This window comes from Microchirus variegatus (assembly GCF_963457635.1).
Source record: "Microchirus variegatus genome assembly, chromosome: 2".
NCBI classification, from domain to species: Eukaryota; Metazoa; Chordata; class Actinopteri; order Pleuronectiformes; family Soleidae; genus Microchirus; species Microchirus variegatus.
In genome coordinates this window covers 9,344,398-9,371,249 of record NC_139803.1, presented here as the reverse complement: position 1 = coordinate 9,371,249, position 26,852 = coordinate 9,344,398, and the positions used below count along the sequence as shown (strand labels likewise).

General features: G+C 39.6%; 1 protein-coding gene across 1 annotated transcript; it reads right to left on the bottom strand.

The window, feature by feature from the left end:
• Window positions 1-218: 218 nt before the first annotated feature.
• On the bottom strand, window positions 219-26,852 carry LOC310924152 (replication protein A 70 kDa DNA-binding subunit-like). The gene is made up of 17 exons (XM_083885798.1): window positions 26,733-26,852; window positions 26,341-26,388; window positions 25,890-25,968; window positions 25,542-25,650; window positions 25,363-25,454; window positions 25,014-25,106; window positions 20,659-20,926; window positions 18,833-18,935; window positions 18,668-18,736; window positions 16,767-16,959; window positions 13,899-14,035; window positions 13,013-13,161; window positions 11,348-11,477; window positions 6,786-6,962; window positions 6,574-6,681; window positions 6,393-6,479; window positions 219-1,105 (listed from the first exon to the last, which is right to left on the bottom strand). The coding sequence occupies exons 1-17, from the start codon at window positions 26,763-26,765 to the stop codon at window positions 998-1,000; spliced, it is 1,983 nt and encodes a 660-aa protein (XP_083741924.1). The 5' UTR covers window positions 26,766-26,852; the 3' UTR covers window positions 219-997.

Here is a 26,852-nt window from a genome sequence, read left to right as displayed (position 1 = left end):
AAATCATCTATTCAAGCTAATGGACCAGTCAATTGATCAGATTTTCCATAACTTCCAAGGCAAACCCCTCTTAAAGTTTATTTAATTTTAATTTATGCATTTTATGGTGTCACATCCCCTGTGAAAAAAGACAGCAACTCCAATGATCCCACGGCTGAAAACGGCAAGAAGTGTTAATGGATTCTGCTTCTCAAAATAAACCTGAACACACATTTAGGTCTGGCACAATCGTATTTTAATCTGTGCTATAACAGAGGAACACCAAGCAAATCAAGCGCTTCCTAAACCACTACCTGACTGTGTGCCTGCATGTTCCAATGCAGACTTGAATACTGCAAGTTAGGTTTTGTCATGTACAGACAAAGTGGATCTCTGTATATGCGAGAGTGTGTGTTCTTGTCGTTGTTGGATCTATTTGGCAGAGACTAAAACCCGGTCCTTACGACACATCTCTGAGGAAGTGGTTATTATTGGGCTACGATATGAATTGTGGTTAGGGGTCGAACAATAACTTAAGGTTGGGGATGACGCATCACTTCTTTTAAACTTAAACTTTTAAACTTAAAAATAGGTTAAGGCAGTACACACCACAGATATTTTAAAGAACGCTTTTGCCACACCTTCATTTCTAAAAGTAAAAACAATTAAAACCCAACTATTCTATACTATCTTCCACCCGAGCTGCATAAACACTTTAAATTAACGATCTAAAACACACTTCTACAAACTATAAATGTCTTTCTCTGAATTTAAGGGTCACATTTATCCCCCCCCTTGTTTTTCCAGTATTTCACAACTGCTCTTTTACGAGGAAGAGAACAACGAGATGACAGTCTTTGGTTTTGGCCGCCTGTTAATCAGATGAACCTCTGGATGCCCTCCTGCTGCCTCTGTCAGACACGCCATTATCTCACTGGTGGGAAAGTGGTGGACCAAACAAACAAGAGGTCAGCTGAAGACGTGGTCAATTACCAGGGAGCTGATTGGATCGCTGGGACTAAGTCGAGCTGGCCAATTTGCGGATGTTGCCGAGGAGTGCCCGGCTGTATTCCCTGTGGTCGAGCGGTTGGATTTCCATCACAGTTACCTTCACTCGACTCTCATCCTAAGGAGGGAAGACAAGCAGTCCATTCGATTAATTCTTCGCAAAAATGAAAACTAGAAAATACTTCTGAACTAACTTATTGAATTGATCAGTCACTTGCCCATCACACTATCATAGACAAGTCTTTGCCTTGTTTTAGACACACAGACTGATGGATAGACCGCTATAGATAGATGTGCTTATACCAAGGATAAAGAAGCCAGGTCAAACACACATGATATGATTGACAGCATCACTGAAAGCACTATTGCACAACAATACATCGACCAGATGCAGCATTTCTTTTGTTTTGCAGATTAATTCATGATTAAAACAAGATTTCTGATTGTTGCAGCTTCTTAAATGTGAATATGTTCTGGTTTATTTGCTCCACATAACAAAGAAATCATTAAAAACTGAATCATTTTGATTTGTGGACAAAACAAGACATTTGAGAACATCATCATTTACAGGTTTGACAAACACTGATCAACATTTTTTAATGTTTTCTGACATTTTAAAATGAAAAATGATGGTTAGTTGCAGCTCTAAATGCCACATTAAAATTAAGGTTTTCAACGAGCACGCAAATGCGATGCAAATCAGTGCAATTTCAGACAAAAGCTATACTTATTTGTAGAATCTCATCGTCGTCATCGGCAGCAACAAAAATATTACAGTGGCGTCTGATTAAGATGCGAAGCCCAAAACTAATTTTCATGCAATGAGTGTGCAACCATTCATTAATCAGTTTAGAAATTCAGCCTGCACCAACAGCAACAAAGACTTCACACTCTCCCATTATTTCATATGTTAGCATTTTCAATTTGCATCTACCACAGGATCCCAGACAAATAAAACAATGCAGGTGGCTGTCAAGACAAAGGCCCCACTTGACAAAAGGTGTAAAACTTGTTTAAATCAAAAAGTTTTCCAAGAGGAGCGACTCCTGGCTGAGGGATTGTTAATTTAACATGCATAGACTGATATTCAACACCACAACACATCAGGAAAACATTATTCACTGGCCTGACATTCACCCCTATTCTCCAAGTCAGTTTCAGATAACAGGGTGAGGTGAGGTTCTTCCCTGAAGAATTAAACACAACCTCTAGATGCCGGTGCACTCACAGAACATGTACACAAATACCTTGAAGCTAAAAACCAGGCACGCACACACACACACTTTCCACTGATGCCACAACCTCAGAGAATTAATGAGAAACTACACCGAGAAACACAATTTTACAACAGTGAACAGTAAAATTACATAAAAGAAGAGAATCCCCGAGGAGGCATTTGGATAATGAGGCTGTAAATAGAGGTTCACAGTGATGGGACGTGAATGAGAATTACAGCTATATCTACAACCATAGCCTCAGCTTCTATGTCATACTGCTGGCCAGTGTTTGTGGTAACGTAGTAAAGCACTCTGATAATAACAGTTTTACTGTTTGTTCCTGTACTTTTTTTGACAGGAAAAGGAAAATCTGCCAGGAATTCATTCTGTTTCTCATGCTGTTTGACAGACAGACACCTGTCCACATATGTGCAGGAGCTCAGCTGTCTAAGATGAGACTTAACCTCATGGAAGCAAAATATCACAGTCAAATTTAAGTTGTGAACGGCTTACAAGAGCCTTTCAACTGTAAGGTCAGATGAGGATAAAGATGATGCCTCTGACAGCATCATCTGCAACCCCGGACAACAACACTTTCCTTCGTTCCATACAAGTATCAATATAATTCCCATGTCATGAATCAAAGAAGGAACGGTACAGAAACTGACGGAAAAACGTGACTTGTGAAAAATCAACAACAAGACTTTAATGATCATGATCGACATCAACTGCAGCATATTTGTAACTGAACAAGTTACTCTCTCTCTAGCTCTTTTCTAGTCTCGATGACCACTCAAACCTGCTTTACACAACAGTTTTTTTCAGCACATTGTCTATCATTCATACGGTGAAGCAACATGGGGTTAAAGTTACAGTTTGTAGTATTTATGGGTCTATATTGTACAATCGCTGTGTAATAATTATTGTATGATTTTCGTGGCCTTAGAAAAAGCCATTTATAATAATATAAGCATGGGCAACTCCAGCAACCAGCCATGAAGAAGAAATTATGTCACGTGCCGGAGGAGGAAGATGTTGTAAAGACGGTGGAAAGGAATAACTACACAAAAAAGAGTTGGCATGCTCAACTCTGCCACTTCTGTGTCACACAGGTGTCAGCCCCAAAGAAGTCACGATTCTGAAAAATAGCAAGCACTATACACGTTATATTGCTGTGCACTGATTTATTTATCAAAGTGGTAAACACTATCTCAAGAGTGACAAATATTTCTCTGGGCTGTGGTATTTTATGCGAGTAACCCCAGGCGTGATAACACTACTTTATTTTACCTGTAAAACATCAGCGTGTCACTGCGAGGCTGCACAATGACACACTGTAAAAACTAATCACGGCGACAAAAGGATAAGAAATCTGGTCTGAATACACAATGCTGCACAGGTTATGTAAATGATTTGATAGGCAGCGTTTTTGAAACGTTGGAGTGTGTATCATACACCTCATTTCCTCTGACCTTTTCCACAAGCTGAGGGACAGAGAAAAACACCTGAATGTGATGTTGATGAACTCTGCTAAGAGTGCGGTTTGTTGATTAAATAAAGTGGGTGTATTAAGTGTCATTGTGTGCCACTCAATAGCCTGCTCACACGAGCTCGGAAAAACCAGCCCCCCTGCACTAATCTGTTCACTGAGGTAAAATCAATTCACTTCAGACAAAGAGACAGAACTTGCAGAACACAAGCAGCTATGTTTTCCACATACACAGCTGGATTTTTGTCTCTATGTAACATTTCCCTTTGCAAAATGTGTTTAATTAAGAAATTTAAACCACCCCATTGCATCGCTGTTAATGCTGCCATACTGCATGTGCATGGTGACTTAGTTCATGTTGATTTGTAACAGAATTTAACCCCTCTGAGTCTTTTCTCCTCATTCACAACACAGTGCATCACAGTGTCCATTGACATTAACTGTGATCCAACTTCTAGACGCAGAAATCAGGCACATGAAATGCAACATTAAGTGTGAAAATTAGCGAAATAATCAACGTTCTCTGGTTTAGATCAAGGCCTTTTTCACTTATAAATCACACAATTTCATTAGTCTTCCCAAACACAGTGAAATCAGTGTGATGTTAAATTCTACATAATAATAATGTTTCCTATAAAAACATGAAGGGAAGGATTCGTCCTGAATATTGAGTGGCCCTTTTTCAACCGTGTAGAATGTAAATCACTGACCTACTAAAGAGATCAGCTCAACACTCAAGGCCATGACAACAGCCTTTATTATTTTATTTTTTTGAATCTTTGAACAAGCATCATTGCTCAATGCAAATTTGGTAAAACGAAAAGCAGGATGACTCAAACAGTTGAAACAGACTTACAAAAGTAGGATATGTAAATATGATTCTGATTATTTGGTATATCTGGAAAAAATAATATAAGAGAAAATGGACAAATAATATATTAATAGACTAGTGGAAGCAAGGAGGAAGCACAAGATCAACATAGCACGAATGAAGCAATAGTTAGAACAATTGCAAAACTACATAGTGATTTGTGATGAAATGAGTTTCTCAGTGAGGTTAGATGTCATTTTCTCTATTCCCCTCAACTGCCATTTCTTCATGAAATCTCAGACAGTGGGAATTCTGCGTGTTGTTTAAAAGGAGTCCATGGTTGAGTGTTGCCAAAATATACGAGTAGGAACTTAGTCTCTGAAAGTGACATCTCTACATGACACATCTTGATCTACCATACACATATCAGAGTTAATTAAAGCCAGTGATGCACATGACAAAGTTATTATATTAAAACAGTTTTTTTCACATTTGATAAAAGGCTTACTTTAATGTTTTCAAGCTGCAGGTGTATTTACTTCTTTTAACTCCCGAAATATACAAAATCTGTAATTTACCCAGGGGCAACAGCCTGAACGTTTGCTTTAAACAAGAGAAAAACACTATAACAATACAGCTGTAACACCGCTGGAATGTTTCTATATTTTATTTCCATCATTTACCAGGTGAGGCCTGTGTATTACATTGATGGTCGATCTTTACACACGTTATGTTCCACGCTGCTACGGAATTTGCCATTTAAAAAATTTTCTTCAGAGGAAAATTTACCAAGACCATTCAGGCTCCCAACGACTTCTTTTAAATGACACTCATGTAATGCTGCCCTACGGACAAACCGCATTTTAAACCGCACGACTGATGAGACTATAATAAAACAACAACAAAAACAAGAAAGAAACAACAAAAAAAACACATCAGTATATTGTTTGTTCAGTATTGCTCGCTGTAATGAAAAATGCAGCCTTGGGCATATGCTCGTGCGGCTTCTGGCTTGTTGTTGATGGTCTGTAGGAGTGGAATGCCGCCATTTGCTATGAAAGGACACTCAAGCTCTTTTTATTTCACATGTGAAGATAATTCTTTGTAATTTAAACAGCATCAAAAGGGAAATAATAAATGCCTGAACGGCAATATTTTGCTTGACTTTTATTGACTCTAATGAAAAGGTTTTGCATTCACGAGTAATGTCTCATGAACTTTGCATTGCTTTCCCTGCAGGTTTTCCTGCGGTCAGGACACAAGACCATTCAGCATCTCAGTTATTCCTTCCTTTTGGACTGTTTCCTCTGCAGCAAATTAGTTTGTGAATAATCAAGTTAATTAGGCTTAGACAGACAACAGCTAAATGCAAATTAGTGGCTAATTAAGAGAAATTAATCCACAGCCGTATTTGTTTTGTCATCCAAACTACACCGGCTACTTAACAACTCTTGTCAATGTGATACTAATTAAAATTATCTCACATTCGTGTATTTTTCCCATCTTGTTTTTGCCTTTTACACGTTTGGGACCAAAGTTCACTGGATGATGACAACCAAAAAGTCACGCTGATGAAAATCCTGGACTGTATTTGCTCTGGGTGATGTCAAATTTTTTAATTGTTGTGTTTAAAATTAAGTTTTTAAATCAAACAAGCTCATGGGACAACATAATGTTGTAAAAACATTCCTGACAGCTTCGCCTGCCGCCAGTACGTCCTGAAGGTTGCAGCTGAACTGCAGGGAGTGTTAATACTGATCAAAACACTCAATTTGTAAACAATGCAGACGCCCACCCAAACTAGTAAACCCGAAAGAAGGAGTGCTACTTTACAAAAACAGAATGTGATAAGCATCGTATCATTAAGCTCTCGTTCATTGCTACTTACGTTGTATGTTTCGAGCTTGACTCTGTTTTTAAAGATGTGGGTTGTGAAGTTGGCTTTCTGGAAGACTTCCTCAAATGCCGTCTCATCCTGAATAAGACACACACACACATGAAAACAGGAACTAAGTAAAACATGACAGGCAATTTTCTGGTCAGTTGGAAACAAACAAACTTAAGCATACCGTGTTTCTTAAGTGTCCCAGTGTTTCCGCACTGTGGCCCAACAGGACCTCAGCCGTCTCCTGGAAGCACGTCACCCACTGGTTATCCCCGAAGTCGGCCAAGTTGGCCTGCAATTTAGACAGACAGTGAAATAAAACAATATTTCTCTACGCCATTATCACTGAAAATGTGAGCCAAACAGGCACAAGTGATGTACATTGTGTGCACTTACAGAAAGTATGAGTCTGTATTTAAAGCTTGGAAACTCTCTGTTACACTTCTCGCATCGGTACTGCCCGTTAAGTTGGTCTATAACCTTCTTCTTGCAGTCTGCAGATGGACAAGCCTGGTACAAACAATTCTCCTTGCGAGTGTAAACAACTGTTGCCACACAGCTGAAATACTCCGCCTGAATAGAGAGGGGGGGGAAATATATATATATATATATTATTGAGTTAGGCTTGCAAGATCAATAAATAGTGCTGGATCAAATCAAACTGGTGTCATTTTAACACACAACATCAAGGTTTGCAGTTCAAAGAAATCAAACCTACACACACACACAAATATAGGAACAAAATATTACTAGCACATTAACCTTAAACACAATACTGTAATACGTGTATTACACTCAATTATCTTTCCCTATTTAACTGGTAGCTCTTCCCTTTGAGTAAGTCTGTGCTTGCCTGCACCAACAGATGATTAAAAACATGAAAATAATTGTGTTTGTCCTTGTGACTGCCTGAGCGATGCCTTGTTTCATTAAAATATCTTGTTTTTTCTTTAAGAGTCTTGAGTTGAAACAGCTTTTCCAAGAGTGATTCAATCACATTTTTAATTTGCAAATATTTAATGGATCTGTGAACATCTGCTCAAATATGGCAGCATCTAAATAAATAAAGTTTCAGATAAAAAACATCATCCACATGTTTGTACACTTCATATTACCAGGGAAAGTGTGATTTATTAGACTTCAAAAAGGTATGTTTTTATGCACCAGCCAGGGAAAAAAAAGAGCATCGCAGACTAACAAACTTTTTAGCAATCTGAAGCTGCGATCTTTAAATACAACAATGACGAGACTGGAAAAAGACACCTCATCAAAGTGTTTGGTATGTAGGAGGTTGCATCTTGGTAGATGAGCAAGATGCCAGGTGGCTCAGGCCACAAAAACACAATGAATACCCAATAGTCCACAAAACAAGAAAACACAATGTGTCAAACTCTTTCCTGTCATGGTACAACTGCAGATTATAAAAGCATAACTGCAGTAAATATCATGAAAATATTAAGAAATAAAACAAGGAGGAGCTCATTATAAAGCGGACGGAACCCTTCAAGGGTTTAAAAATAAAGGATAGTGGTTAGAGTAAGGAAGGTTAGAGAAACAGTGAATTAATCTGTGGTTAACCTTGACATCACAATTGTTGTCACAAAGTCAGTCCGGTTGGGAGTTGGTGGGCACCATTTACTGATCTCAATTTCACTTCCAAACAATCTTGGAACAGTTCAGAGAGTTCAAGAATTTTATGCAAAATAGATGTGAGAAAAGATGACTCTCTTACTCCTGCTTATACTGTACCAACCCACGAACATACACCTGTTTAACATGCCAGTTTATGTACAAAGACCCAAAATTAAATGTTTGCAATACATACATAATGAGCAAAAACTTTCAGTTATGAATTTAAATTAAAGAGTACACCCTCAAAAGGAATCAAATTAAAATGCAGCAACGACGCTGTAATTTAAACCGATATTAGCACCTTAGGCGTCAGAACTCACACTGGCAAAATCGACAGCAGAAAAGGGAAAGAAATGCCAACTCTGGGGGAAATAAAGAAATTCTCTCATCCTGTTGAGAAGCACAGCATTCAATTTCCATAAATATAAATATAAAGAATGCAAACAGTGGACCTCACTGGGAGGAGACTGTGTGTGTGTGGGGGGGGGGGTTACATGTCTGCATGCAAATAGACGTGCATGAATTTCAGCAAAACAAACACACACCATATACAACATATGCCTTAGACAAGGCATTCCAGCTAAAATGTGAAATGAAATGCTTTACGATGACAAGTACAAGCCAGAAATGACTCATTTATAATGTTGGCCTAGATAAGTCTATCATACACTCTTGTTAGGATACTGGCAGAATTCACACAAAGCTGAGTGAGCTGTTCAGTAAGAGCATTGAACAGAGCAGTCTACATTTCTCATGAGATGGTTGATGTTATCACGCATCCCCATGACCTCTTCAAATACTGTCAGTCACACTGAGAGCTTTCTGACAGATTCTCTACTGACTCACAGCCTCATAATCTGTCCACCCCAGTCCCCACACCATATAGCGAGAACCCTTACAACACTTAGTAAGAAGGTTTTATTAATTAGGAGAATTTTCCCCTTAGCAACAGCCCTCTCCTACTCTGCACACCCCTCCCATGTTTCTGCCGTTGTTCCTGCCGCATCACATTTCGTAGACATGGGCAGATTAGAGCGCTGGAAGCCAAGAGAGGTGGGAAGACAAGTGGTGAGGGAAGGTGGTGGGAGGGTGGACATGGCAGTTGGAAAAATACAGGATGCTTTCATTCAGGGCTTGTTCACGACTCATGATGTTGGCAGAAGCTACGGAGAATATGATGATGGAGGTCAGCTCAATCTGGATCGCACCGCTTCCATTACATCGGGCCCACTCTAAATAAATTCCCCTGCATTTGCAATCATCTCTCCCCCTTCCCCTTCAGTGTGTTTTTCTTCCCTCTTCCTCTGTATTCCAGTGTGTATGCAGAAGCCTTAGGGCAAAGTCTTAACCTTAAGCACACTGTGGAGAACCGAGATGAAGAGCATGACTAACACAGCACACAAAAACAGATACACAATAACGCTCTCAAGACACACAGACATAAAAAATATGTGAGCAGACTCTCCTAAAGAGAGAGAGACACACGCACACTACACACCCCACACACACACACACACAATTGCTTTCATCCTAATCACAGAAAATCCCTGTGTCACCTTCTGGCACCTAAATGCAATTAAAATTTGTATGTGGAAAGGCAACCAAGTGAAAATCTACTTCACATAATTGACGTGGCTGCACATGCCAACTTTAATGCCTGTCCTCAAACCCAAACACACACCGTTTCATTAATTAGGAATGACTTGTAGACTCACACACTCACACAGTGTCTCACACATGCGGCACATGGTGGAGAAAAGGTACGAGTAACAAATTAGATTGCATAAAAGTATAAGCCAACGATTTGGATTTCCAAAGCAGAGCCTCAGAGTATGTGATAGACATCCACCTTAGAGCCCTTCAATTACAGAAATGGTTGGGGGAATGCGAGGCAGAGAAAGAAAAGAGGGAAAAACAAAGGGAATATAACAGAGAAAAAGTGATGGGAGAAATCTGAGCTTTAATTATATCCACACTCTAACCTCTCAACTCTTTTCCTCCATTCTGCCAGTTAACAGTTCCTATTTGCATTCCTTTTCTTAAGATCCCTTTTTCACTTGGCTGTATTTATCACCACGCGCTCTCCCTTTTCCCCCCCCTTTTCTTCCTGAGGTCTTTTTTCCTTCCATCTTTCACTGCAGCTTTGTAAGTGACAGGAAGTTTAAGTGTCTCTGCTTGGCCTGTCTACACCTTCTCTCTCTCCCATGTTCTCAGACTGTGCTACTTCCCCTCTGGTAATGTTATGCCCTATAGGCTTCAACATCTCCCAAACATAAATAGAAACTTTTTTTTTATTTTTAATAAATGACATTGATGTAGAAGGTAGACATGCGGGACTTCTTGTTGTGTGGAATGACGGTGACTAATCGGAAATAAACCCAATTAATTAAAGAGAACATTTTATGAAAGGCACATGCCAGGCTTTGGCTCTGCTTTTAGTGGAAAAAAATTTAATTTTCTCACATGAAACTCCTTGAAATGGCTTGAGAGCTTCCATATGCTACCCCAGTCACATATGGTACTTCATTCAATGCTGCTAAATATATGTGCATCGCTATCCAACACACACACACAGGCTAAAACAACAGAAACCGAAACTCGAGTTTACAAAGTCACTGGAACATACAGCCCGTGAACAGAAGCCCGACTCTGTTTTATAGATCGGTAAATCCATGTCTGTACACATACAATTTTCTTTGATACTTTAATAAGAGACTTCCAGTCTGATCTCTACACGGCACATGAAGTGTTAATTAGTGTCCCTGATTTTCAAAATATTGGTCAATCCCACGAGCAGTTCATATGGCAAATACGTGCTGTTATATAAAACATAAGCCACAGCAATGGGGTAGAAAGAGTAAGAAACAGACAAAGTCAAAGAACGTCAAAGTGATGGATTTGCTATTGTGTGACTTAAACCTTTGATGATGACAGACTGACACCAAAACCCAGTGTTTACCCTGCTTTTCTAACAACGTGAAAACATTCTGAGGTATCAAACTGTCTGTTGCGCAGTAGTTATGTTGACATTATGCCATCTGTTCGGGTTTCTTTTCTTTGCTTTTCAAACAGTAACCAGCTGCACGAATGACAGACGGACTTACTGACTCACGGACCAATCTGTTTCCTTGCTCGGTATTTTATCGCTGATATTTTTTAAGGTTTTGGTGAAGCAGTCCTTGTAAGTCACTTTTGTATTTAGGTGCACTTATTAACACTGACCTCCTTTTAAAAAAAAGATAATTTCCCTGCTGTATGTATGTACTGCATATACGCATATATTTATAGAATACATGCAAGTAAGTGGGTCTGTGTGTTCACTGTACCTTCTCGTCTTGTCCCATGTGTTCATTCTTTACATCACTCAGTGTTTTCCAGTTTATCCTCGATCCACTGCTCGCTGACCCTGAGCATGTCAGGGACTGGCTCTCAACAGCATAGCCTTTCTGGTCGTACCTTGACAATAAAATGCACAGAGCACAAATAATAATAATAAAGGTATGAACAAATGTGTTTGTACAGCTTAACATACACACATATTTTCCCTTGCTTGTGATTGTACAGCACTTTGTGTGAAATATGTCGTACGTTAGAGTGTACGGAGACAGAATGAAAGAAAACATTAAGAAAGGATGGGCTGTTGCAGCGCATTTTACAACAAAAGGTACGCTCACCTAATGAACCATGTATACCAAGGTGCTGTATTAGAGATAATATGCCATTAATCTTTTTCATAAGTGAACAAGTCTGGGGGGAAAAAGTGCTTGCAAAAGGAGGTGTGTATGTGTTTGTGAAAATATTGGATTAACACACTTTGATTTCTCCTCTGAGTGAAGCATTGTGTCGTTAACGCTGTATTTGCTTTGCTATCTAAAGAAACCCTCCTCAGCTGTGACTGAACTGATTTCCAGCCACTGCATCTGCATTCTGTCATCTCTTATCTGACATACTGGCTGCTATCTACACGCGTTCATACATCAATCGGTCTTCAAATTTATTTCAGGACATGTACACTGGGGGACGAGAAGAGGAACAAAACTAACCCATTCGTGTTCTTGTCTACCCACTCCATCTTTTCATTGATCTACCTCTTTAATATGCCCTTTAGCATCTTCATGTATCAGTGGGACTCCTGCTCTACATTCCCGGTGAGCAGAACAATCCAATCAAGGCATCATCCAAATTCATCACTTTCCTTCAATTAGCAACAGCCCAGTCAAAACAAACTCACAAAGAAACACATCACCACAGGGGCCAGACTGATTTGCACTCTTTGTAGAGGGCAAATCTACATGCTAAAAAGGACTGTAAAACACATTTTCCCTATCAATTTTTCCTATCATTGTCATTTATTCACATTGCAAGTTCCAAAACCCTTTCCCCTTCATTTGCTGTATTATAAATGATGTGGTGAGCATGCTATTTGATGCAATTCTGACATAAGAATAGTAGTGTGATACACAGGACAGACATATGTACACACAGTGTAAAAAGCCCCATTTATATTTCAGCGGCGGCCAGACATGGGAACTTAATGAGTGAATGAGTCATAATTCAAAATCCCTTCACAGTTACCAGAATCCATTTTGATGCAGCTCGATGTATGCCCATCTCTCTGTACACGCTGTACAGTACCCGCACAGAGCTAGAATCCAGAAATATCCCCATTCTGCTGTTCTGTTATTCCCTTTATCCAATCCTGTCTACATCCTGTCTCGAGTCCTGCTGGGGCTGATGAGGCACATGCTACCAGGGTCCTGGCAAGTGTTCATCAAGGCTTTTGCGTTCAAGTGTATTAATTTGTGGTGGTGGTTTGTGTTTAGCATTTAAGTTGTTTTACATAAACAGCAGCAAGAGGGTAAAAAAAAGCATTTGAACCCTGGAGGGTGAGAAGCCAAAAGAAACAAAAACAAAACACAAAATGGTATGTGCACTGTACATGCCAGCTGAAGAACTATATACAATTCAATGTGTGCGTGTGTGTGACTCACCAGGCCCTTAATCCGAAAGCCTCTGGTATGTCTGGGTTGACCATGACTGTTGAGCTGAACAAAGTAGAGAGAGATACGCCTCCAAAATCTGACAAGCGAGCTCCTTTAATGGCAACCACAGGCTCCCTAGTGCAATTAAACTTCTCTGCCTTGAGAAAAAAAACAAAAACAAGTGTTACTGTAAGAGAGCAACTGAAGATAGAAGTGGATGTCTGTGGCTCAGGAGGTAGAGTGGGCCGTCAACTAAGCTGAAGGTCTGTGGTTTTCTTGAGTGAGACAGAGAGCACCAAATTTTGGAAGTGTTGTATGAATGTGTGTATCTGTGAATGTGACTTGCAGAGTAAAATGCTTTGATTGATCATTAATATTGACAAGTAATTAATATGAGCAGACCATCTACCATTTAGCTATGTTATTGTGTGCTCAGTCTGGGTCTGCAGGCTAGAAAATATAATGTAGTTTAGTTTGCTTTGATAATTGGACTCACTTCAAATAAATTTGAAAGTCATTTTTGGATCTTGGCAATGAGGAGGGATTAAACTCTTGCTCATTTAATGACCTCAGAGGGAAAAATAGTGCCATTTCATGAACATTTAGGAGTTATTTAGTCTTCTGTATCAAACCAGGGAACGAGATCCAAAACACGACTGAAGGTCAAATGAACGGATTTGAAAAATCCAAATGTTACAGCCCAGGAAACTCAGTCAAAAATGCTCTGCATGCAAGAGCACAGGGATACACATCCACATGGACACCATCGTAACATCATAAACACATGATTAATTAGAGTTGGCACCATGTGTTTTAATATTAAACATCATCCTTGGAAAAACAAAAAGAGAGAAGGAGAGAGAGACAGAGAGAGGCAGGGGATTACAGTTATTACCTCCTCTCCCCACAGTGTGACTGTCACCACTTTTTCAGTTGTGTCTATCAGGCTGATGGCCCTCTTGGAAACTTGTCTGCTGGTCTTAGTGGTGATTTGGGATACATCCTCTGCACTCTTACACACGCCGATGATATCTATAGGCAGAGAGAACCATTATATTTCCATCTATAGATGATATAGGCAGACAAATATGGCAACTGAGACTGAGACATGAGAAAAAGGAGGCAATGGTGCAATACGTGAACAGCCTTGGCACAAAGTGTAAAAAAAGGGCCTTCTGGATACTCACTGCATTATGTAAATTGTTATTGCATTGTAAGCAGTAAAGATCTAAACCAGCAGAGATGACATTGCTCTGATATTGCCAAGTCGCATCAGACTGACAAATGTCATAACAGGCTGGCTAACATCCAGACCCATATTCACAAATAATCACAAACATACAAACTCGTTCTTCAGTCATGCTCAAGGCCGAACCACTTCAGCCATCACTGAGGTGGTCCTCCTCGACTAAAAATAAAAACTTAACAGGGGGAAATAAATGTTATCTGCGAAGGACCAACAACAGATTTTAGATGTTTAGATGGTTTCTGAAAACAAGGCAAACACAAAAATACACATCACTCACACACAGCATTAGAGGAAAAACACAAAAGCACCTCAGAAACCTCACTATTGTGGTAGTCACTTTCCTGTTGCTCATCGAAGACTACTGCCCACACATTAAATAATATGACTGGGCAGAATTCTAGAACAGACTTGTGGAACGAGTGATTCTCTGAGTTTAATCCTCCCGTCTGCCACCTCCACTAACCTTTCTCTCAACCCCCCTCCCCCTGTTCCTCCCTTGCACTCTTGTCGGTGCTTTCTCAGCGCTGCTTAATTCCATTATGATTGAAACGATGTCACCCACCTCTGAACTCCATTATCACCACAGAAACAGGCTGACAGTTCTCATTACCATGTTATAATCCCCTATTTAACAGAGGCGCAATGAGAGAGCGGAAGTGGAGAGAGAGGGTGAGACAACAGATGATGCACAGGACTTGTACTGCTGCCCTTCTGAGACCAATGTTAACACACTCCTGCAGGTAAACTGCTGAGCGCATCCCTTAACTGTGTAGTTTGCAACTGGGCTGGCTTGTACTACCCAACACTTACACTAATTTAATTGTGCAATATTACTGCTCAAATATAAACCAACAATACTCTAATCTCAGAAGGTTGGACTAGGTTATTTTCTTTACGACCATTAAGTTCTTGTCAAACACTTTAAAGAATCAATAACCCGGCATGCCTTCAAGTTGTTGCTGTTGTGTTTTGCTGACGCAATGCAGTAAAAGCACTTAACTACAGTGCAGTTCAAATATCACATCTGGACGAGTGATGGAACATATGGACCTGTGCTGATTGGTGTCGTGAGAACAGAAGTAATTGTTTCAACCCAAAGACGTCCAAAGGGTAGAAATTCTGCATTCAAACAATATTTTGTGTAAAAAAAAAAACTGTTACTGTTTGGTCCCTTTACTGTTTTAGTAAAGGGACCAAAAGCAATGAAAAATTAAAGTCAGATAATTTGCTTGAACCTAACTGGGACATGCATCTTTATCTGTAATTGTGATAACTCCCATTATCATTCCCATTATCCTCTTTTCCGGAATTAACCTTCCCTCTCACCTTGTCATAATTTATCCTTCCACACTTCGGGTTCATGAGGGACTGGCAGGTGCCCATCTTATAGTAATTTTTCTTTTCCCCCTTTTGTATCTATGGTCTTAAATTGCTTAGTTTTACTTAATTGAAAGATGGTTCATGTGATAATCCACAGGTAACTGACAGTACCAGCAAGTATCATGTCATCTTGGAATGAGTCAATCTGATACTCACTATTGGTCCATGTTGTTAGATCTGATATCTGACAAAGTCAAATCTAATGTTATCTTTAAACCCTAATTATCTCGTAATCTTTGATATTTGTTTTAAGCTTGAAAAAGAAAAAAACATCTATTTCTCTTGTTATGTGAGGAACATATTTGTTACTCTGTTGGAGCATAATGTTTTTGAAATGGCTCAAGGGCTAGGTGGGATCAGTGAACTTATTTAAAAGAGATAAAAAGACTGATATTCATATCAAGGATACTCAAGGCTTTGATATTAGTATAAGACAAAGTAGTTTTTAGCCATCCTACTGTTGTCCCAGTCATTCACAGATAATATAACACTTTTCACTGAGAAAAGCACCATTTTCTAATGGAGTTCACCAAACTTGACAATGTGCTCACTATTACATGGCCATCATTGTATATCCTATATAACCTCTATATCATTCACATAGCTGTAATATTATCTTATCGAATAGCAGAATCATTTCCGTGGCCCACTTTGCTTTAGTCTTTGACTTTGTCACAAAAATCACTGATTTATTTCAGTGCAGCTCTGATGACGTCAATGACGACTCTTTTATTTATATCTTCTGATTGTTTCAGATTCTCCCACCTCTAAATAGACCAAAAAAAATGTTTTTCTTTTTCTGACAAATTCCAAGCTATGTGGGGTGAAAGTAATATTTTGAGAATGACAACTACTCATATTTAGACAGCGAAGGTAGCTTTACAGTGAATTACAGGTATCATTTTAGGGGCACAATGATGCCAAATGTCAAATCTTATGAAAATAGCAGTTGGTTGACAAAAGAAACTGGTGAAGGAAATTTGTAAAACATCGTAGATAAGTTGACAGAATAAAGTAAGAAAAAACTGGGATAATTCCATGTTTTTCTTTGTATGAGTAACAGACACATAGTCAGTACCTGTGCTGCAATTAAAAAAACAATAATTCATTGAATCTCAATGCTACATCTCTTACCAAGGATGGTGTCTTTGTCTCTGTTTTCCAGCTCCTCAATGGGCACAAAGTCAAAGTGCAGTGCGGGGACACCTCGACTGTCATCACACAACACAATGGACGAATGCGCATGGAGAGTGATCTCGTAGTCATTCTTCAGTTTGTTGTACTGTTTGTTGGCGATCTTCACCGTAGCTTTGGAGATGTAGTACACCTACAAGGAACAAATAAATATGGTGCTTCATAAAAATAGACTTAATCAAGCGGTGGCATATTTCTTGTAAATGTGAGGCAACTGTTCAAAATTGACAAATATTTTATTGATCCTGCCAAGGAAATTCTTCTTTTTCTACAAACACCTCTTAATAGAAATGGAAAACACTTGAGGTCCAACTAAGATGTGGCTTCATATCAGCCCCATCACTTCTCTAATTCACCAGAAAATAAGAAGCTGCTGTGGGCAAGTTTGCTAGACAGTACATGTCTTCATTTGCTTTTCCAGCTCAATACATTATCCAATCTCTCAGCCTCCGAGTTTGTTTGTGTGACCCGATCTCTTTCCTTGACTTCTCTTTTTCATCCCACACAAAAGACAGAAGCATGAAACTAACGTGATAAGCATTCTGGCCACTCGGAGCCGGTCACACCCACTCACTAGTCTGTCAATGCTTAGAACACAGAGGGAAGACAGATTCATCCCTTTATTTATCTTTGGAGAGCAGAGGGCACAAATTGGATCTGGGGCTGTGTTGGGAGTCACTGCCAGTAACTGATACCTAAGTCTGTGCGACGAGCAAAATGACGGCCAGGGTTAATTGAGTTATTAAGCTCTGCCGACCAGATTGAGTTGCGCAAGCGGACCGGCATGTGTTCTAACTGCTCCAAATGCATCAATAATATGGGAAAATATGCAAAGAGCATGCACTGAGGGCATCGCTCTGAGACTGCTGCTGACTGGTGGCAACTCTATACGTACGAAAAAATATGTTGTATCTCTCGGTTTCTTCGTGCATTTACATCATCTTACATTTAACATCATCTTCGATCTATTAACAGTGTTATTTAACTACCTAAAAAGGAACAACTTTGAGTCCTTACTAGTATTAATAAGGGATTCAAACTGTGAATTATTCTTTTTAGACTGCATTAACTTCAGTCCAGACTTCAGTTTTGGGTAGCAGCCCTGAAGCAAGATCGTAGGTCAGTGTCACCGTCAGTTATGCAAGAGCAGCTTGAGCTGGTAGGCACTGCATTTATTAAAAAAGGGACCACAAAGCAGACGCTGTAGACATAACGGTCTTAACGGGTGCTCTTGCTGAAAGATGATCCTATTGAAAAATTCTGCATTCAAGATTCATATTAGTGGTTAGTGCTTTTAAAGTAAACCTGAATGCAATATTCACTGTACATGTCCATGCACATTGTGAGAGTTGAAGGCTGCTACTTATTCCCTTCATGGTGTGATGACGCTACTTCTTACGATGTAGTCATGAACTGTTACTTAATGGCAAGTATAAAAAGAGCAGGAACGATTACAGTGACTAATTCTCTCAGATTACGAATGTGAGTATTGTGTGAAACCAGATGAAGCCCCAAATCTTTCCTTTAATATCTCACATGATGCAGTCACACAGGGACCAGAAGTCCAGCAGGCATGGGAGGATTTGGTAGGGTTTTATAGACCAAATCTGACTAAGTAATTCAGGTGTTTGGAGCACAGTGTGTACACAACATGGATATCTGTGACTGGGGATTTGTTTGAGTTAATGACTTGAGTTCTTAATTACAGTACATAATTGGTAGAAAGAAGAAAACATTAACTCGCAGCATCTGCATCTTGGGTAATGTGCAAAACATAATTTTGTGTGAACTTTCAGATCACCCAACATGTGGATGTATACAGGTCAGGGGCACTTGCTCACCTTTCCTTGCTCCAATAAAGTGAAAAACTTGTCCACTTCCTTGTTGAAGGCTGTGAGCCTGATTTCTCCCTGTTGATCAAACACATTTCCATAAATACATCAAATTAAACATGGTCAAGTGTGACATGACGATAGATATTCAGACCTCTATACACATGTACTCACACTCTCATCCACTATCTCAAAGGAGAAAAGTTTGCCATCTCCTTTGGAGTTGCTCCAGGTGCGGATGTTGGACTTGTTGGTAACTCGTGCTTTGATAGTCCAGCTATAGCGATATACACAAAACAAAAATGTATTAAGTTAATTTTATCTGAACACCTCAAAAGCAACACATTTGCTGAGAGAAAACGTGTCCAAATGCTTTCCAAACAACATAATTGAAACCCTGTAGACGTTTTAATTGTTCACCTTTTCCAGCAGAATACTTTTATGAAAATGCCTACAAACACTCATGTAGAGAATATCCTTGTTTAGACATAATTTTATAGACGTTTTCTTTAACCAACGCAGTTATGTGGAAGGAAAGCAGGAGCTGCTCTCTAAAGGTCAAAATAAATGCTGCAGGGAAACTTTAAAAAGCCCTCTTTAGTTAATGAGCATCCCCCCACTCCAATGTGGAACACAACTGTGCAAAACAACAATTACCTGGGAGATAAAATGATTATATTTCTGAAAGTTTATAAAATAAAAACAAGATTTATTTTTTAAAGATTTAACTAGTCGGTACTGTACTTCTTCCAACGACTGGATGCATTTAAAATGTGCTTCCTATTCTGTTTTTACAACAGCGAGTTGATGCAGCAGTAAGCTTTGTGACGGCGATGATAATTGTGCAGTGGAGGATATTCATACCATAACTTTTCCTGCAATTAAATCCCCTATCATGAGAGCAGCTGCCAGCCCACAGTGAACCTCATTCCCTGCTCAGTATGGATAAGACTGCTCCACCAAGGTTTATGGCAGCCAAAAGCCAATTATAGTCTGTTCTACATGCTATTACTTAACACTAGCAGAATGGGAGGAGAAAGCCATGCGGACTTTCAATGAAAGCATGTGCACATGCACTGCATCCACGAGGAAAACACGCACATGCAGTGTGTTAAAGTGTTGACACAAACACGCATGGCAGAAGTACAGTCGCTGAAGTCATCCGTTTTACTCACTGTAGTACCCCCCAACATCAAAGTTGGAGCAGTCATCAGTTTATTATAGCACCTACAGGCACAGTTATCTTTACAGCTTGTAATTTCAAACAAGGCACATTATCAGAGCCCAAATATAGAGGGCAAGTTGACAGCGAACCTTTACAGTAATCTGAAAAACTACATCTTGCTAGACTGTGCTCTTGTATTTTTACAGCCACCTCAAAAGGTCAGAGACACAGACTTAGGCCTAATGAAATGATAAGAAGCAAGAAGAAAAAACTGCAGTTAAGTGGAACCCTGGAGGAGGTAAAAAAAAAAGAGAAAAAAAGTGAGAGGGAAGGAAACGGGTAAAAAGGGGAGATTGGTCAAATCCCTGCTGGGCCAAATAACAGAATCAAAACCTCAGCAGCAAATCATTGAGACCCAGCAGTACCTGCCATTTAAGTGTCCCTTTCTGAGGCAAGATCGGTCATTTCATTTCCATGCAAATGGGGTGACACGCACGCACGCTCACATCCACACAGCCACTTACAATAATACGAAGGAAGGGGGGAAAAAGTGAATGTTTGCAGATGCCAACACAAACACGCATATAGACTGTCAAACATGCCCCATAGTGTTTCTCAGAAATTATAGTAAACAGGTAGATGGCAAACAAATAGAAGCATGAGAGGAAATAGTTTAGATGAAGAATGAGGAGAAGAAAACAATCAACATTAAATGATATCATCAATAAATGTACACAGGCAAAGGCTGTGCTTGACAATTTGTTGACAATACACAGGAGTGAAGTTAAGGTTACACGACACATGCAGACGGGGACACACAACAACTTCAACTTACTTGCTTTGGTAAGGGTTGAGTTGAGCAATAGAAATCACAGAAGCAGTCTTCGTGGGTGAATTTTTCATGGGTGAATATTTCATGGGTGAACCCTTCATGGGTGACGCCTTCATGGGAGAAGCTTTCATGGGTGAAGCTTTCATGGGTGAATACTTCATGGGCGAAGTCTTCATGGGCGAAGTCTTCATGGGTGAAGTCTTCATGGGCGAAGTCTTCATGGGCGAAGCTGTCGCACCAAATCCACTCCCAAAGCCTCGAGGAGAGGGACCTACTCAGAAACAAAGGACAAAGAGAAAAGCAATGTTAAATCAGCAAGAGAGCAAATTTTAATGGTGCTCAAAAATATGTAAATTGATTATTGTCGGAGGAAAAATACATCTTGGCATTTTTGAGTACTGCATTGTGCATGTCTTTGAATGACAGGAGAACATTGCATAAAATGACAAGATACAATTTAACGTTTAATGATAATTTAAATTTGCTCTTAGGTGGTAGAAACCTCGTTGAACACACAAAGTTAATGTTATGATAGTGCCGTTGATGACTCGAGTGAGCTGCTGCCAAATATATAAAATACCTGTTAAATTTAAACTCTCCCTGAAGACCTCTGTTGTGCCAATGAATTCTGTTTTCTCTCGAGTGAGATTGCCAAACATTAATCATAAATCCCATAATTGCTGTACCTTTGTCTTGAAGTCATATGAACAAAATTATTAGGATTCATTATCTGAATATCAGCCTTGCGGCCATGACACCAGAACTTCAACTGTAAATACTACGCTCGCGAAGCAAGAGTAGCAAACTTTCTTCATTTAAGTCATAGTGAAAGAAAGAAACTTAATGCATAATAGCCATATGCTGAAGAAATATGACTTTTTTTCTAGGAAAATAACAAAATGACCAGCTGCAGTATCTACAGGCACGGGGCAAATAACTTCAAAGTCGTACAAACACAGAGCCGTTTGAAGGATCTTCATTTTTTGTGCTCAAGATCAGTGCAAGCTACTAATGTGAATGCCAACAACATAATCAACAATCCCTGTTTGTGAAGCATGTTTACTAAGAGAGTGTCAGACAAACATCCAAGAGAAGAAGAAAGCTGTAAATACAGAAAGTGAACAAAAATGCGTTTGTGTTCTTGAGAGACAGAAGAGGAAAAGGGCTGTTAGTACAAAGACCTACAGAGAACAGTTACTGAAGAATGTGTTTTTTTTTTACTGCATTTCAGTGGGTGCAATCTCGGAATTTAAATATCATCTGCAGTTTGAAGGTAGTCTATTTTAAGTGATGGCTGCTGACAAATATTTAAATAGAAACAGAACTCTGTGCCATGACCCCCGACTTTACTCCTACTCTTAAAGAGACTGTTCCTTTTGTGTGTTCTTTCTGATAATTACTATTATGACTCAAATTTTAACGGGTTTTCTTTAATGTAGAGTTACTGACAAAGCTAAAGCAATATTAAATGCTCAAAGCATTTAGACTGAGTTGGGTGAGACGATGGAGCAAGACATTCAGTCTGCGCCAAAGACATGCCGGCAAACTGTTCAACAACTCAAGACGGAGAAACGCCTTCCTGTTCACACTGTTTGTTTACAGTATGACTGGTGAGCCACTGACCTCAAACTGGGGAAACAGTCACATGTTGGAAGGAATACTCCCCAAGGATCTCCTCATTCCTACCACCATGTGTTCCATAGAGGAAGCAGAGGAAGCAGAGGAAGAGGTTGAAAGGGTGGATTCTCTTATCTCTGGGGTTGAAGTCGCTGAGGTAGTTAAACAACTCTGCAGTGGCAGGGCCCCAGGGAGGAATGAGAATCACCCCCAATGCTCTGGGTGTTGTGGGGCTGCACTAGTCTTTGCAATTCTACACACTGATGACTCTTGAAGGACACCTTCTCTTGATTACATTCTTCCAATGTCAAAGGTAAACCACAGTTTGTCGTGATTGGTCAGATAATCTGGTGAGAACACGAAGAAATGAATGGATGGACAGTTGTAAAAATAAGAACTATTGATAAGCCTGAACATTACAAACGTACTGCACCTGCCTCCATTTATTCCTTTCATCTCGGCTCTCTGTCAAACCCACTGGCAGGAGGCAAGACACAGGGAAGAGACACGAGCGTAGGAAGTGATGAGCCACATTAGCCAAATGGAAGCTCCTGGAGATTCAGTGTGTTTCTCAAAGTCTTAAGGCCTCGTGGAAGCTTGAACTCATGGCTTAAAATATAACAGCTCTGTACCTATTCATCCCTTCAGCCACAGCTCACGTGCAACATTGTGCAGTATTGAGCAATTTTGGAAATAAACACAAATTCACCTAATTACTGAAAATGCAGATTTTCAGAAATATTGGAACATAATCAAACACTGAGCTGCAGTCAGTTGGAGAAAACACAAGTTTTTGAGCATAAGATTTCAGCTCTACAGGAGAAAGCAGGACCATGGCACAAAACAAAACAATAAAACAGAGCAGTGGGTTTTCTGTACATGGCAGGATCTCTGCCATGGATCAAAGGATACAAATGTGGATAGAGGCTGATAAACTATTTAATGCAGAGTCTCATCTTTGCAGAGTCCCCCACCCTGACTCTGTCTGTGCATTGCTACATGGGGATTCAGTCCACAACAGTCCGATATTAATGAAAACGTGAATTGGAGGAGCTATCGGCCCACACAACACATACACAAACGGACATACACCTACATATGCACACAAGTTATATACCAAGCACTCATTATCCGCCTACATGTGTACACCTTCCACTGAAGAGGACCACTGAGTTTGCTTCTACCACATAGCAAAAATCAATGTCAATGCTTTGAGCAGTTGCTGGTATGAAACAACTGAAAGAAACAAAGGCTGAGGTAATAAAAGAGGCTGAAATAAAACACAGGCTACTTTAGGCATGATTCATGGCACCAGTCAGGCTTGGCAGAAAACCAACGATTATTTGGGGGTTGTGTTCTGGAATAAAAGTCTTGTTGGTGGTAAAACTGTGAAAGTGTGAGTTATGGTCTCCATCAGCTGCGATGGCCAGTGGGCAACAAGATAGTTGCCCGCTTCAAAAGCTGTGCAGTGAATATGATAAAATTGCAGAATGTGCTATGAAAAAAGAGGCCTGAACTGAGGGAAATAAAGTTCTACATCAACTTAGCATTTCTTGTGACTGAATACATTCAATTGGTTAAAAAAAAGTATATATTCAATACATTATAATAACATTCCTTGTAATCTTTGAGCCACATATGAAAAGAACAAAACCTTACGTGTTACGTGTGGTAAATCAGACAAAACATTTCAGCAATAGGTCTGGCTGCAGCCATAAGCCATATAACTGAGGGCAAAATGATGAGAACAATAAAAAATCACTACCTACTCAAACAGAGGGTGCATGGCTCCCTCTGTTGGTCAACTTTGAGTGTTTCAAATTATTTAAATTTAAAGCCATGTAGTAGTAGCTAAGTGCAGCAAAAAGATCAGTGTTCACGACCCGGTCGGAACAAGGGCCTTTCTGCATGAGTTTGCATGTGGTTTTCTCCCACAGTCCAAAAACATGTAGAGGTTAAAAGGAGCACTCTTAATTGCCCATAGGTATGAATATAAGAGTGACTGGTTGTTTCTCTCTGTGTGCTAACCCTGTAATGGACTGGCGATCTGTCCATAAAGTACTCCTTCTTTTATCCTGTGTCAGCTGGGCTAGACTCCACTGACCTTGCGATAAAAAAGCGGTAGACAATGGATGGATACGGATTGGATCTTGCTATGGATTAAAAGCCATAAAAAAAATCAGTACAGCAATGTTATATAGTAGAGAGGTACTTAATCTGCTCAGCCATATTAATCTATTTGACAAGTGCTGTCATTTTTTTGACAGGTGTCTTTACAATGACATCTCTACCTTGCATGCAGTTGCATGCAAATGATCAACATGATAAAGTATGTTTTGCACGGCCATCAAAACTAAACTATCAAAAACTAAATGCTGCACTGCTGTATGTGGACTTCAAAGGTTTTATTGCTGTATATTATTGCAATGTCTAGAATGTAAGAGTGGTAATCAATAAGTATGTGTGCTTGGGGATAAGGAACATTTCTCCAATTTGTTTGCTATAGGAGATTTTTGCAAAGCTAAACTCGCTGCTGATGACTGCTCACTACCAAATATAATAGTGCTGAACCATCAGATTTTCCAGAAAAAACAGCCACCATGAAGTCAACAACATAACAATCTACTTTTGCTGTTACACTGATAAACAACTGGTGACACTGTTATCTAGTAAGATTCTAGTAAGATTAATGACCAAGAACAAGAAAACTTCATATTTCAGACTTAATATGACACACTCACTGTTGTTTGTATGAGAGGGTCCAGGTACTGCAGCTGGTGAAGAGGCGTCTGAGACAGAAGTGCTCGAGACCAAACTCGGTGTAGATGATTCTTCTGAAAATTAAAGAAGAGCTTCAGGACCCACCAAAGTTATAGGGCTAACAAAAAGATAATAACTCCATCTGATCTCAGTGGTGAAAATTAGTAATCTCTGAAACACTAACTAAGACTAACTAACAATAAACACCCCCAATGATTTTACCTGATGCTTTTTTTAATGAATCAATCAAACTTGTTTTGACAGCACTACTTTTGTAATGTGCATTTTCAGCTTCATGCATGAACAGTACATTGTACAAAAAACACATACCATCTGCTTTATATAGAGTGGGATTTCCAATCTTCCCCCCAATTTCCTCAGCCTTCTGTAGAATCTCCATACCAATCACAACCAACACTCGCCTGAAACACAAAAAGTATTTTTTTTTTAATATTTTGTAAAAGCATTAATACAGTTGCGGGAGTAGGAGACAAATCGGAAACACAAACCTGCCACCTTTCAGTGTCTCAAGTGTGGTCTTTGTCAGTCTACAAACACAGTTTGGTATCAGGAGGTTCTCTGCTGCCAGATGGTTTAATTGGGTGTCCAGAAAGAAGGCTATATATCAGAATCAGAACACTGTATTAGTCCCCAAGTGGAAATTGGAAATCAGGAGTCAATCACAACAGGCTGCATGTACGCATCTACACATGCCTACTAACACATTAATACACAACAGAAATTAAAATGAATATACTCAAGTACTTTTGGGAATATGTTTATCGGTCATTAGTACTTGTACATTTTCCTCATTCTGCTGCCAACACACCAGACTCACCACGCGTTCTGATACTCACCGGTAAAAGAGTGTTGACCATCGCTCATCATAAGACGGTACCTGGGTATGCCTGACACACTGGTGAGTTGACCCATATGCTGTCAAACAAAGAGGGAACAAAGGCTTTTAAAACATAAACAGCTATTGTTTACAATTTCAGATGCCACTGAAATAAGTGATCTCTCTCTCAGCCATTGCACCGAACTGCTTCCCAGGGGAGACATTTTAGACTTGACAAAAAATGTCAGTACAAAGTGCAATTCAATTGTGGAATATGTGTGTAACTGAATTCCAAACTCTCCCACTTTCACTGGATTTATGTATTTTACAATGCACATCAAAGGGGTCTTTTAAGTTTGTAATGTAACCTAAGCTATTCTAATGTAACAAGATGTTAAATTACTGTGGCATGTGATATACTGTGGCGAAATATTTCAATCAATAAAATCAAAAAAGTGGCATTTACTCACCAGCAGCTGCAGCACGGGATTGTGTACTGGTAGGCCTTTCACCAGGGCCTAAACAACAACAACAACAACAACACAGTTTCTTAAGTTATTGTCCCCTTCTATACGTCAGGGAATTGTAAAGTGTCTTCAAAGCCTCTCTGTAACAACATTATTCGGTGACATTTGAATGAACAATTAAAACATTCATTACTCAGTCAAATAATATACAGAGAACAGTCTCAATTGATATGTTTTTAAGGACATGTGCGTGCAACTGACGCTTTCAATCACATTAGCTTACAACGTGCTAGCATGCTGCAGCTATTAATACAGCGTTGATAAGTATAACCATGGCGACATCATTGTGTCAATAGAAAGAAAAAACACACAGTCACAGAAGGGTTTGTACGTACTTCAACCGCCCCGTGTGTGAGCGCCATACTCATATGAACCAGCTGAAGTTTATAAAAATCTATGTGCCGTTTAGTTTGAGCTCTTTAAATCCGTTGACCAAAACAGAGCAGAGCCGGACA

Coding starts and splice junctions, on each gene's coding strand:
- LOC310924152 (XM_083885798.1), bottom strand. CDS start 26,765: ATGAGTATGGCGCTCACACACGGGGCGGTTGAA. Junction 6,963..11,347: donor ACATGGGACAAGACGAGAAG/GTACAGTGAACA, acceptor CTCTCTATTCAG/GCGGAGTATTTCAGCTGTGT. Junction 1,106..6,392: donor TCAAGCTCGAAACATACAAC/GTAAGTAGCAAT, acceptor TTCCCTCCTTAG/GATGAGAGTCGAGTGAAGGT.